General features: G+C 46.5%; 1 protein-coding gene across 3 annotated transcripts; it reads left to right on the top strand.

Moving 5' to 3' along the window:
• The first annotated feature begins 1,076 nt into the window (after nt 1-1,076).
• On the top strand, nt 1,077-10,607 carry PAQR9 (progestin and adipoQ receptor family member 9). Of its 3 annotated transcripts, none has more exons than XM_058295112.2 (3): nt 1,077-1,281; nt 1,939-3,238; nt 3,884-10,607. In XM_058295112.2, the coding sequence occupies exon 2, from the start codon at nt 2,095-2,097 to the stop codon at nt 3,211-3,213; it is 1,119 nt and encodes a 372-aa protein (XP_058151095.1). In that variant the 5' UTR covers nt 1,077-1,281; nt 1,939-2,094; the 3' UTR covers nt 3,214-3,238; nt 3,884-10,607. The 3 variants fall into 3 exon arrangements, 1 of the variants encoding a protein (XP_058151095.1); XR_009185425.2 differs by having other exon boundaries at nt 1,079-1,281; nt 1,939-4,033; nt 9,444-10,607; XR_009185424.2 differs by having other exon boundaries at nt 1,079-1,281; nt 1,939-4,033; nt 8,196-10,607.
• The last annotated feature ends 1,490 nt before the right edge of the window (nt 10,608-12,097 follow it).

Genomic DNA, 12,097 nt, shown 5'->3' with positions numbered 1-12,097 from the left:
AAGATACTTCAGAGAGAAGGCTAAAACTTCTAAATAAACTGTTTCTAGTACCTTTAAGTAATTTTGGACATCTTCAATGCTGAATAATATCTTAGTTATAAATAGTTCTTATCCATAACTTAGGTACATCTTGAGCCTCTACTAAGTAAGTCTTCCTTAACCTACTTCTAGGATTTGCTGTAGCTACAGAAGCCTTTTCCTCTTGAATGAAAATGAAAGCCTTTCCCTCAATCAGACTGCCTTTCTCTACTTCCTTTAGTCTGAGCAAAGCAGGTGGACATTCTGGTTTAAGTACACGAAATCTACAAGTAGCCTGCCTGGGTACAAATCCTGCCTCTACCATTTGGGCATGTTATTTATGAGCTCAGTGTCTCCATTTCTTCCTCTCTAGAATGGGGGAAAAAAGGAATACCTACAAGAGTTCAAACCTCTAAAGCAATTAGAAGAGTGCCTGGACCCTTAAACTTTAGCTCTTGTTTTCACAGGTTAGCGGTGCAAGGTAGACTCTGTCACACTCCCAAGGCATCAAGGCAAGATACTTCTGTGAAATGGTAAACATTTCAGAACATACAAGTGTTTAGACCCCTTCTACAAGGCTCAAGGACCTATTTTCACAAAGCCAAGCACCACGCTGGGGTTTGATTCTTGAGTCGTCTTCTCTCGACTTCCAGGCACCCCCGCCCAGCCTGCCAGGTATTTCTGTTTAATTATACATAAGCTTTATCCAAGCCACCCCCTCCCTGTCTCTACGAATTGGTCCTCGCACTCTTTTCAGTTTATGCTAGAATGCACCTCCTCCCTGTAGTCTTCCCGCACTAGTGCCTTCCTCTGTGATCAGCCTTTTCACTCGGGCACAACTCCGCTCGGGAGTCCACTTCTTACGGACTTAGACCGTTAGAGCTGGAAGAGGCTTTCTGAGGCACCTCTTCCAGCTTTACATTACAGCGTGAAATTTGAGCAGTGCACCCTGAGTTGGCGGACTCGGGGTTCCAAATAATACTCCGAGTTAAAGACCTAAGAGCATGAGGATGGGCGAGCCCGGCAGGAGCCAGTTTAGGGGCAGGTTCGTTTGGGGAGGGCTAGCGCTAGGGTGCAGGGAAGATAGGGACGCACCTGAGTCAGTCCGCTGGACCAAAGGAGGTGAACTAAGGCTTGACGTGGTGCCAGGAGAGACAGAGGCCGACGCACGCGCGCGCGCACACACAACACACACGCGCGATGCGAGGGAGAGAAGAGGAGCCCTTAGGCATCTGACAATGACACGGACCCCATCCGGACGAGGTCTCGAAGCCGCCCCATTTCCGGAGAGCTGCCCCCGACCTCCGGGGATTACTGTTAGCCCCTCTCTCCGCCCTCCGCGGCTTCGGGACGCCGGGAGCCGACGCCCCCCGCCCGCGGCCTTCGCGCCCCGCCCCCCGCGAACGCGGCTCCCCAATGTCCTCTCGAACGCCCGCGTGGCTGGCGGGTTTCGAACCCCTCGGCGCGAGCGGCCGGGTGCCTGGCGCAGCCTTTGGCCCCCCGCATCAATCATTAACGGGCCGGCTCGGCCCGCGGCCCGAGGAGGGGGATGGTACGGAACCCGAGCCCAGGGACAACTCTATCCCCCGGGGCCGCGCGAAACCCTAGCCGGGGAGGCCCCAGCCCTCCCGCGGGGCGCCCGGCCCTCCCCGCCCGCGCCTCGCCTCGCACATCCCCGCCTCCTGCGCCAGGGGCGGCGGCGGCGCCAGCCCCGCGCGATGCCCAGTCACCGCAGCGCTGCCGCCGCCGCCCCCGCCGCAGTTCGCCGCGCCGCCGCCGTTGCCGCAGCGCGGGCGGCCGCGAGCCGGGAGCAGGGAGCCCGGCCAGGGGCCCGCCGAGCCCCGCGGCCGCCGCGCGCTCCTGCCGGTCGGCGCCGCGGCGGCCCCCCGCGGCCTCTGCATCTCTCCTCTTCTCTTTCAGGAGCGGCTGCTCAAAGGGGCAGATCTTCTCCTGACCCTGCAGGGACGCCCTCGGCGCGGGCACAAAGGCTCCGACGGCGGACGGCGGGCTCTGCCGAGCGCGCGGGAGTCGGCGCCAGAGGTCGCCTGCGCGCGTCCTAGCCGAGCTCCCGACACCATGCCGCGGCGCCTGCAGCCCCGGGGCGCGGGCACAAAGGGCCCGCCCGCCGCCGCCGCGGCCCCGCGCGCCCACCCCGCGGCGGCCGCGGACCCCACCGCGGCGGCCAAGCCGCTGCTGCGCTGGGACGAGGTGCCCGACGACTTCGTGGAGTGCTTCATCCTGTCGGGCTACCGGCGGCTGCCGTGCACGGCGCAGGAGTGCCTGGCCTCGGTGCTGAAGCCCACCAACGAGACGCTCAACTTCTGGACGCACTTCATCCCGCTGCTGCTGTTCCTGAGCAAGTTCTGCAGCCTCTTCTTCCTGAGCGGCCGCGACGTGCCCTTCCACCACCCGTGGCTGCTGCCGCTGTGGTGCTACGCGTCGGGCGTGCTGCTGACCTTCGCCATGAGCTGCACGGCGCACGTGTTCAGCTGCCTGTCGCTGCGCCTGCGCGCCGCCTTCTTCTACCTGGACTACGCGTCCATCAGCTACTACGGCTTCGGCAGCACGGTGGCCTACTACTACTACCTGCTGCCCGGCCTGAGCCTGCTGGACGCCAGGGTGATGACCCCGTACGTGCAGCAGCGCCTGGGCTGGCATGTGGACTGCACGCGCCTCATCGCCGCCTACCGCTCGCTGGTGCTGCCCGTGGCCTTCGTGCTGGCCGTGGCCTGCACCGTGGCCTGCTGCAAGAGTCGCACCGACTGGTGCGCCTACCCGTTCGCGTTGCGCACCTTCGTCTTCGTCATGCCGCTCAGCATGGCCTGCCCCATCATGCTCGAGAGCTGGCTCTTCGACCTGCGCGGGGAGAACCCCACGCTCTTCGTGCACTTCTACCGCCGCTACTTCTGGCTGGTGGTGGCCGCCTTCTTCAACGTGAGCAAGATTCCCGAGCGCATCCAGCCGGGCCTCTTCGACATCATCGGCCACAGCCACCAGCTCTTCCACATCTTCACCTTCCTCAGCATCTACGACCAGGTGTACTACGTAGAGGAGGGCCTGCGCCAGTTCCTCAAGGCGCCGCCCGCCGCGCCCACCTTCTCGGGCACCGTGGGCTACATGCTGCTGCTGGTGGTCTGCCTGGGGCTGGTCATCAGGAAGTTCCTAAGCGGCTCCGAAGTCTGCTGCAAGAAGTGAGCCTCCCGCCCGGAGGAGGCTGCTGGTGCGCCCACCTGTTTGTCTGGAGTTTCTGTTGTTGCTTTTGTTGGTTTGGGTTTCAGGTTTTGGTGTGTTTCCTCCTTTGCTGGAGGGGAGTGCTGCAAAACCACAGGGGAGAAGTCCCCCCGCGATGTGGGGGTCCCAGGGCGCTTGGGGTTTGGGAGGAGGGGCAGGGGTTCAGGCAGGAGGGAGAAGGCGGCTGGTTGTTGCCACTGGGAGAATTTCAAGCGGGGTTTGGAGAGCCTGTGAGATCCAGGGATTTTCCAAGGCAGGGAATAAAACTCCCAATAAAACCCCAAATAGTTCGCTTTCCAATCGTCTTCTGTGCCAGGGGTAATAACGAGGAGCGCCGGTGAGGTCAGGTATGCAGTAAAGCGGGTAAATCGACAGACTCCCTTGGTACTTCCGTTGCAGTCTGACGAATGCTTGGATTTGTCCAAAGAATGGAGCTTTGTGGGAAATGGGCACGAAGACATAAACCTAGGGCTTAACCTGCTAGAAAATGCATGGAATGTGAACACCAGTTAATTACTGCAAAATGTTTCTCAGATGTTATTTAAATAGTAATATATACAATGATTTTTCTATGATTTATCAAAGCCTGTGATATGCTCTGAATTTTCTTTGACTATGGTTTTGAATTTTGCAGCCCTTCTGCGTTGCGTTCACTTGAACTGGACATCAGGGCAAGCTGCTTGAGAGTTCTCAACTACTTTTTAAACAGTGTTTTCTGAAGGCCTATTTGTGTCATGATACAGCCGTGAATTATTCTACCTTAGGGACCCTGGTCAAACTATTGGTAAGGAGCCCACGTGGTTTGTATAGATCCCAGGTTCCCGTTTACTTTAATATATTCCACAAAATCCATCCTGGGTTTTGTTTTGTTGTTTTTATTTTATTATTATTATCGAGTCGTATTCTTTCCTTCTCTCCTTAAATTGCCACTGGAATAAATGTGCCTTTTGAAGCAATGCCCAAATGACTGGTCCTCAAACACAGTTTCTCACTCTGGGAGAGTAATAGAAGGAAACTTTTCTGACTTAACTGCAAATCAAGGTTTAACATTCCACCCAAGAGGGAAGGACGTTGGTATTGGTTTCCAGTGTAGGACCAAAAGTGGTTTACCAGGACGTACAGAGGATTTGGTGTTTCTGCAAGTGGGAGCCAACTGCTAGTGTGGCTGTGTTTCCTAATGCAGCCTGGGGGAGGGTGAGAGCACACGATTCTAAACTGTTGCCATCAATCCTTGCTTAAATTTAAAAATGAGGCAGTTATGTTATGAAAATCAGAAGCACATTACTTGAGTCCTAACTGAAAAATCTGGGTAAATGCCTATCCAGTTATAGATAAGTTCCATTTAGATCCAGATTAGGGTATTGATTGGTGGTTGCCCTAAATCATTGAAAAAAATTAGTTAAGACAACTTCCGAGGCCCCAGACTGGCCAGTGTTATTTAGACATTTCTTCCAAGTGCTAATCTGTAGTTGAGATGGCAACTCAATTAACACAAACCACTGAAGTGGCTTATTTAAATACTTACCACACTTCTGGGTAAATCTTTCTGGTTAAGAGCCAAATAAGCATTTCAATGGGAAGTCTCGACTTAATGGTATAATTGAGATTAAGCACATAAATAGATGGACAGTTACCTCAGCACTGGTAGGCTGGTGCTCCTAAAGATTGCTGTTTTTGTGTTTGCCTTTAATCACTACTGTATTTGTAAACAGAGGCTGGGCACGGTTCCCTGGAGGAACCAGTATCCTTGTGTATTCATTTGCATGCAGAAGTTATGTATATGCTTATATTTAATTGAGAAACTCTTAATGGAAATGTATATGTTTATATTTAATTTAGAAACTCTTAATGGAATTGTGTACTTTGCATATTTGCTGATGGGTGTCAGTCTCATCCTTTGTGAAGTGCAAGGAAATTCCTGTTGGGTTACAGAGGCTGATATGTCATGCCTACAATGGATGTTACTCCTCAGCTGTAACTTGATTACCACATAATCAAGGATAAGTGTGGAAATCAGGATATTTCCACATGCAAACTTATTTGCATGTTTTTGGTGTCTCTTCTAGAACCCCAGAGAACTTTGGTTTGGAAGCTAGATTGAGGAGTATTTTGTAGCTTTCTTATAAAATGAGACCTCCCCTTTCAGAAGGAATTTTCAGGAGGCAAACTTCTAAAAAGGGTTGATGTTTCAGAGAACAGGAGATCAACTCTGTATTTGTCATCTTTAATTTTTGTTGGAGAACTTCTGGGATCACAAGTACAATTCTCTCCTTGCTCACTCGCTCTCTTTGTCCTTAAGCAGAGGCTACTTAAGGATAAAATTATACCCGTATCATTTTCAAGTGATTATGATGCATGAGCCCAGTAAGATGACACACTTTTCCCTGCCAAGGTTTCAGCACCCAGTATGTCCCAGAGGGAATGAGGACTCAACTTTCATTTTCCTTTTGACTTTTCCTTCCTCCACCTTTCCTTTCCCATTCAATCTTTGCTTTTGTAGACTGTGTGTACATTGACAGTAGGGCATTCTAGTTGATGACAGTGGCTTGGTTTCACTTCTTTTGTGCAAATAGGTTATACATTTACTATATAAGACCAGGATGATTGTTAAACTATGTATGCTATTTGCTAAATTATCTCAGATTTCTGTCAGGGCAAATGATGATATTTTGGAATCAGGAAATATTTACTGAGTCTCCACATTTGCATGGAATTGTCCAGAAATATTGGATACTTCAGGAGTATATGGCAATCAGAACAAAATACCTTAACATTATTTTACAATCTCCTTTTTGCCACATCCATTAAAGTTGAGTTTTGCTTTATTGTGTTCAGCCATTTGAAATGTAGGACAAACTATAAATAAGAGTCACTCTGTTATCTCCGTACAACCTATTTTAGCAGTAAAATTTGGAAGCATATTATGTAATAGACTTTATTTTTACTTGTTAGTCATGATCTAGATGACATCTCAAGGAGCAGAATCATAGAGTCATGCCTGGGAAATGAGGGTGTTTGCCATCAGTGCCTGTCGACTGGAGGGCTGGTGGCAGGGATTGACTCAGCTGCCTCCCAGGCTAAAAGGGGTTCCTCTTTTCCCTTCGCTTCCTGAAGCTGCGCCCTTAGGTAATGAGGATGACCTTCCCAGAGAGAGGGCGCAAGTTCTTCAGTCATGTCATGACTGCCTTGTAAAAATAAGTGAGATCTTTTCCACTGGCCATACTGCTATAAATAGCCTCGGGAGAAAGTATGGGGCTTCAGAGCTGGCCAGACTGGCTTTCACATGTTTCCATTCATAAATCGTGCCTGTAAGTGTTTGCAGTCAAAACTATTTAGCCTGATTCATCATGCTACTTCATGGGAATCACTTCTAAGAATGCAAAATTTAGAGATGACGGTGATTTTAATCTTTTTTTTTTTTAATTTGGTGCTCTGAATCCAAGGGCTAACAGCAATAATAAACCGGGGTTTTTGTCTTTAAATCTCTTAACACCAATTAGTTCATCTGCACAAAGCTATAGAAGGAAATGGGTACAGTAGGAGTTACCTCTATTTCAAGGTTTTCCCTCCTGACTGAGGGGACAGAATTAAGTTTTCAAATTGCATGACAATGTGGTGATGATTGTGCCCAGTGGTGTGTTTTAACTGGTTTTGCATGGCTATGATGCCTGACCAAGCACTCAGACATTAATTTATTTTGGTTTTGTCTTTTAATTGACTACTTTATAATTTTAAAAGAGTCAAGTACAACATGGCTATCCTTGAAATTAGATTATAAAATCTCATAGGAAACATTATCAGCTATTCAATGTTTTTTATCATCGAGAATTGTTTGTTATCTGTTGAAATGCCACATTTGACTTCACTCTATCAGCGTCCTTTGAGTTGATTTTCATTCATTCATTCATTCCTGATGATGTAATCCCTTTAGTAATCTTTGAGTAACTACTGTATGTAAGACATTAAGCAAAAATCTCCCCATATTCTTATAGCTCTTCCCCCTTTGTCAGCTGGTGAAACAGATTTAGGAGCACCAGAAAGACCTTTTGACCAGGGATCAGATTCAGACCTTGGCCATGAAAAGTTTGATTCTTTTCTTCCTATTACCTAAGAGCAATGCATAGATTAAGATGCTAATTTGCCGACAGTCAATTTCTTTCTTCCTCTTTTTCCTCTTGTCTGTTTGGTAGGCCTATATGAACATTATGGTTAACAATAACTTGAAAATTTAATGTACATTCCAGGCAAAGAGATAGCAGACATATGTACATAGAAAAAGCTGAAAATTTTATTACTACTAATTACTAAAGACATGTAATGGTAACTTTTGGGAGGTTAATAGTATTCATACCATTATGAAATATGGTTCATCCAAAGTGCCTAAATTGTGATGTCATTAAGTGTCTAATTCATAGATAGCCTAATTAAATTTTTTTTAAAAGTGAGTTTAAATGCTTAAATCTCCAAAGATTAACTAATACTCTTCCGCCTTTTTCCCCTTTTAAAATTTTGTATGATAAGCATGTCTTAGAAAGAAGTAGATATGAAGGAGACCATAATGGAGAAGAAAAGTATTAGTGAAAAAGATAGGAAAGAAGTCATGGGAATGGGAGGAGAAGGAAATATATATTCAAATGGCCAAAATGGAGCAGGAAGCTCATCTATAGACAGTTTTGCCTGAGTTCTAAATTTTGTCCCTAGAAAAGCATGTGAACTCCCAGGGTGTTAGCCATTCAAATAGGCAGGCGAGGAATTGCATTTGGCAGCCTAACCCCATCTTGCAGCTTTTGCCCCATCACTTGTGCTCAGGTATTTTGTACTCTTATCTTATGGCTTAACATTCTTAATTTGTTTCCATAAAATTAGAGCATAAGACAAAAGAGCATTAGGGGATAGCGCCAGCCAATTTTGTCATTAAATCACCTTTTGACTCTCTTTTCTTGAAGGATTGCCAGTATTCCCTAACATGTGTCACCTGACAAAGCAAAGAAGCATAGACACATTGAAAAAGGAAGTATTCAGTGGTTCAAGCCAAGCACTGCTGTATTTCTTTGTGAAAGGCCACATGCCTTCCTATTAAAGATTTCATTTCTTCTTCCATATTATGAATAATTATTCCCTATTGTGAAAATGGGGTCAGTTCTTAGTCACTATTCCAAAAAACGAATGCAAATTGTTTTTTTCTTGTTGGTAAAACAAATGTATTGCATTTCTGACAAGCAAATTTCTAGCCAGTTGTTAGTTTTTGTTTTAGAATGGTTTCTTAATCTGTGAGCAAGTTGCAGAATTAGAGTGTTTATTTATAGGTCAGAGACCAAAAAATGTTCATTTGGCTGTTAATTGTGGCAGGATGTGACTTTTGAAAGCTCTGAACACACAGCCATATATAATCACATGCTCACTCCTTTACTATTTAACTCAAAGGAAAAACAGCCTTTTAATTGAGCTTTTGAAATGTTCCCCAATATATTTTGCTTCTGAATGTCCTGTCTGAGCTTTAATGCTTTTTGTTCTGGAGCAATCTTCAGAAGCTCTTCCTAACACGCTAGGAAACCTAAAGTTCTGGAATGCAGAAAATTACTCTTGAATGTGTAAAAGTGGCAGGCCACCTCTCTCATGCCTTACAGCTCCACCCAAAACATGCAATAAGCACTCAAGTTGGAGTAGGGGATCTTCAGTTGGTTATTCAGCAGTGCTGCAGAGGCGGCTGCTCCCCATGGCTCACTACCATATTGAGAGAGTACAGTGTAAATAAACTCTTCTCTAGTTCTAGTTGAAAGAAGCATGGGGACATACACTCATTTCTTCCTTTGGTTTTGTCTCTAGTTAGAAAGCACAATCTGCTTTTGATATGCTAGATGCAAAAAAGAAAATGAAGGGGGCATTTTTAAAAGAAGTATTTTAATTTTATATTTTAGAAGTTTATAATAGCAATCTGTTTGTAAAAATGGGCCTTAGCACACAGATGAGAACCAGCACTTTTTGGAAAGCCTCATCTTTGTCCTGGGAATTTAATCACCACGAGCTCTTATCCAAATGATAAAGACCTAATTGGCCTTTAAAAATGTAAATAATGTATAGCTCAAAGAAGGGTAAAAAACATTAAAAAAAAAAAAAAGATGAAAGCTGACCAGAGATATGTTCTAGGTATGTAATATGGTTATATTGATAAGTCTTTCTTTTATTCTGGTTAGAAGCGTCATTAACTTCATGCTCCCAGTAAGGCTTAGCACAGAAGCTCTACTTTTCTACCAGTTTGGTATTCGTTTCTGGAGTCTACCAGCAAAATTATCCTAACTAAGCAATTGAGTACCAAGACATTAACGAGGTAAGGCACACATCCCTTTCTGATGAAGGTATAACCACAGCAAATAATAGCCAGTAAAATGTACAACCCTGGGCCCGTTGCCCCGTGTTTCTTCGGTGTGGAAAGAACACTGAAGCCCCGTGCCATGGCTACATACGCAGGGAACAGGCTTCCTATGATTCATGGCTGAGGGAGGCTGCTTCTCTATTACCTGCATTAAACATGAGGTGGCCCCAAACCTCTTCACTTTAACCCTCGCCCAGCCTATTTGCATCACCCGGAAAGCCTTTACTTCCTACAAATGCAGCCTTGAAGACAAAGATGGGTTCTCTAGAAGGATCCCACACATATTTAGGCCATCTCAGACCATCTGCCTTACGAAGGTTCATCCATTTCTAAATTAAGGATTTAAATTCAGATTTACCAGGCTGCACAGCCTGCAGTCCCCTTCTGCAGTAGAGGGCATTAATGGAAAGTCGTGTTCATTTTTTTCCTCAGGTCAGCGGCAGAGAGGGGATTGAACAGTGACCAAACAGAGACCTCTCTGTGTCAGTATTTCTTTTTATAGTTCTTTTAATGGTGATAATGGAGGAAGAAGGGAGTAAAGGATGATGCAGGCATGAAGAAAGAAACCATAATTGTTTCCCACTGCTTGCTAAATTAATTCTTCCACTACCCTGACTCCAGTCTTCACCCACATTCTAAACAGCTGTACTCAGCCAGCTAGAGATGCTTTCTCAGGATGTGTGAACTTGTGTACATGGACTGGTAATGTGGTTTCAAATCAATAATGTATTCTGACAGAAAGGCATTAATCGTAATTCCACATTGCCTGATAAATGGAGCAAAATAATCTATAGAAATAGATACCACTTTGGTCAGTTCTCTGCACGTAGCTGAACTAAATTGTGACTCATTTTTGTTCTGTAGTTTGCTATCATTTTCGTTTTCTGAGACACTTGTTCCCTACAGCCTTGATATGAAATAAATAATGACTATGCATTTTTGCTGAAAAACAAATGTACGAAATAATAAATTATTTGTAAGCATAGTGTTTAGGACTGCATTTCTATGCTTCTGCGCATGCTCAGAAAATATCCTTCAGCCAACAGATTATCCCTAAACTAATAGTAAAATATGCTTAACACTAATAAACGTGATAAAAAAATCATTATTCTTTGCATAAAAATCACTTGGCAGAAGGGAAGAGTTTAAAGTTTGTCCTGCAGAGGCCCTCTTTGTATATTTACTTTTTACAGTGCTAGTTAAAATGAAGAAGAAAGTTATTTTGAAACCATCTATTCTAAGAAAGTAATTTTATAACCCAGGGTTTGAAGCTTTTCCATGCACCTCCCTATTTTTCATGGGTATGTCTGGCCCATGACCTTCAGTGTGGTCCAGAACCTGCTGCTGTTTGTCAGTTTGCAGTACCTTTGTCCCAAATAACCCTAACCAGGGAGATCCAACTTTAGTTCTTGCGCTCAGGTTGACTAGTGGAGTCAGGGGCTGTCGGTTATCAGGAAAGGAAAATGACCTCCAGGTTAAGCAAGGGAAGGCTTCTAGAAGAAGGGGGGAAGGGGAGCTCACAGGTGGTACAGAGCCGACCGCCTCTGCCTCAGGAAGGACAAGGGGCAGGGCAGTGCTGGAGATTCCACCTGGGAACTCCTGCCCAAGCTGCCGTGCAGGACCCTGCTGTCAGAACGAGCCAACTTCAGCTGGGTTCAGGCCCTGTTTGTGTCTGCTGCCAATTCACTTTCGGGGGAGACAGTATCTGATTGGTCTAGCTTAGGTCACAGACTCTTCTGGCCCCAGGGTGTGGTGCCTGAGATTTGCAGTCTTTCCCAGAACCCCACGAAGCCATGGGTTCGTTCTCCAAAGGAAGGGAGGGGAGGCAGACTGAAACAGCAGCTGTCCATTATTTTCGACCCCTCAGCTGTGTGGCACACAGGCATACCACTGTATTCCCAATTTCTGGGGAGTAGGAGGACAAGGGGCATGAGAGAGCAAATTCCCAGGCCTGTGGACACGATGTGAAGCGGGTGTCCAAGCCAAGTGTCCTGTCAATTTGGGTCCCCAGTGAAGCCCTGGAGCACCTGATGACAAGAGGAGGGAGGGAAAAGAGCTGGCAGCCGGAAGTATTCGCTGGCCAGCCCACAGCCTCCTTGCCGTGTATGCGCCCCGTACTGTAATACAGCTACTACTTGTACAATGTAAGTGTTCTCGTCCCCTTGCCCAAAGACAACCCAAAGTCCTGACATACCTACAGTGAGCTCTAAGTACCCAGAAATTCTGGATGTGCATTCCTCTCCCTCAGGTCAGGATGTAGCTAATGGAGAAATTCAGCACCCCTCCCACCCAGCTCACTGTACAGTTGCTGGGGAGAACTGGATCACTGACATGCAAATTCCCGCTCAGAAGGGCATTTCTAATGACGTACCATGGTCACCAATACATGACAGCCACCAGCTGCCTCTGTGGTCCCGGAAAGACAAGGCCTCCACAAACCCATAGTGGGGCAAGGCCCTCGGGTTCTTTGAGCTG

The sequence above is a fragment of the Dasypus novemcinctus genome, chromosome 4, assembly GCF_030445035.2.
Source record: "Dasypus novemcinctus isolate mDasNov1 chromosome 4, mDasNov1.1.hap2, whole genome shotgun sequence".
Taxonomy (NCBI): domain Eukaryota; kingdom Metazoa; phylum Chordata; class Mammalia; order Cingulata; family Dasypodidae; genus Dasypus; species Dasypus novemcinctus.
Note: the sequence above shows the minus strand (reverse complement) of the source record. Positions and strands in the feature narration are given on the sequence as shown.